Source organism: Erigeron canadensis, chromosome 5, assembly GCF_010389155.1.
Source record: "Erigeron canadensis isolate Cc75 chromosome 5, C_canadensis_v1, whole genome shotgun sequence".
In the NCBI taxonomy this organism is placed as follows: Eukaryota; Viridiplantae; Streptophyta; class Magnoliopsida; order Asterales; family Asteraceae; genus Erigeron; species Erigeron canadensis.
In genome coordinates, this window is record NC_057765.1 from 314,038 (window position 1) to 315,571 (window position 1,534).

Below are 1,534 nucleotides of genomic sequence, written 5' to 3' on the forward strand. Positions count from 1 at the left end.
ACTTGCAAATATGAGGAGGTCTAACATATGTTTTTGTAATCGGATATCAATTTAAGCGATCCGCAGGAAAATGTCTAGGTTGAGGAAAGAAATCTTCTTACCAATAGACCATTTGGTAATGGGAAGTGAAATGTTGACCACAAAAGATTGTCATTTACAACAAGTACATATATATATAACTGTCTGAAACAATTGTTGTAGATGACAAATTTGGGTTGTCAATTTTATCACTTCCGTTTGGTAATGGTTGTGATTAAAAAAATAAATTTTTAAAAGTATAAGTAAGTGTACATTAGTATAGTTGTGCCAGGATTTTTGTAATTGATAGAAATGATCATCAAGATTGAGAATCACCATAAGTTTTGTGTGAGTAGTTATATAAAGAAAAAGAAATGGGACAGAGTAAATAATACGAGTAATTCATACACAGAGTAGATATATAGAGGAGGAATCACAAAGACATGGTACAAAATTAAAAAGGGATATTAATTATTATAACGGAAGAATAATAATTTAACCGCGCTTGACAGGGTCAAAGTTGGAAACACCGATGATAGCTCCCAAAATGCCACCAAGCACAACCCCACCAGCTCCGATGCTCAGCAAGAAGTTGTTTAGCGACGGAGTAACACTGGATGCTGCCTGTGCTACCTCTGGGACCACCATGGATGCCGTTAGAGCTGCGGCTGTGACAACAGCCGTGGCTGCGTTCTCCTTCAAGGAGCTCATGTTCACCACCAATGCCCTGTTCTTCTTCTTTAAAGAAGAGGAGGTGGCCTTCTTATTAATTAGTTGCAAAGGGTTGAACAAGGAAGAGGTTGTGGCAACAGTCTTGTTGTTGTGGGTGGTCAATGGCATGGCCATGAAAACTGCTGAAGTGGAAGCCATTATTATTATTATTGTTTGGCTTGTGTTATGGGTGGGTGGGTGGATGAGAAAACAAGACTGGATGGGGAGATGAGATAGATGGACAAGTAGTAAGTTAAGTTAAAAGAAAGGAAGGTGGAGGAGACTTGTGGCTTTTGTGATCACCAAATCTTTCAAGGTGTGATGTGGCTGTTTTTCCATTTGTTATTGGTGGATAACCTTATCTATCCATCCATCTATCCCTCCTTTCTTCCTTACTTCCTAAACTTCATTATCATTATATATATTTTCACTTTTATCTTACAATTAAAACCCGTCTTTCTATATTCCTTGGGTAATACTCCGAGTGGATATTGGTGAGTTTTTTCATTAATTTTTAGAGTCAGCAGTGGAAATTTAACTTTTGGGAAAATATCAAACTACTGTATATAATAGACCAATCCAGCATAACATGTCAACTTGTTAAAATTTCAAGAGCTGTGACTAATATTTTGAGAAAAAAATTCACAAAGTAGTCACTTTTAAGAATGAAACCCAAAACTTCAACTCATCGTTTCATAATTCACATCTCCTCTAAATATAGAACTTTCTTAAAAATTATAACTTGTAAGATAAATAAGTTAGTAAGTTTTAAATTTCTGTTTGTTAATATATTTTAAATTAAGTT

At 35.3% G+C, this 1,534-nt stretch overlaps 1 protein-coding gene across 1 annotated transcript; it reads right to left on the bottom strand.

Annotated features, from left to right (window-relative positions):
• Positions 1 to 379: 379 nt before the first annotated feature.
• LOC122599627 lies at positions 380 to 979 on the bottom strand. Its single transcript, XM_043772165.1, has one exon. It carries the CDS (start codon positions 886 to 888, stop codon positions 514 to 516), a length of 375 nt encoding a protein of 124 aa, XP_043628100.1. The 5' UTR covers positions 889 to 979; the 3' UTR covers positions 380 to 513.
• Positions 980 to 1,534: the final 555 nt, after the last annotated feature.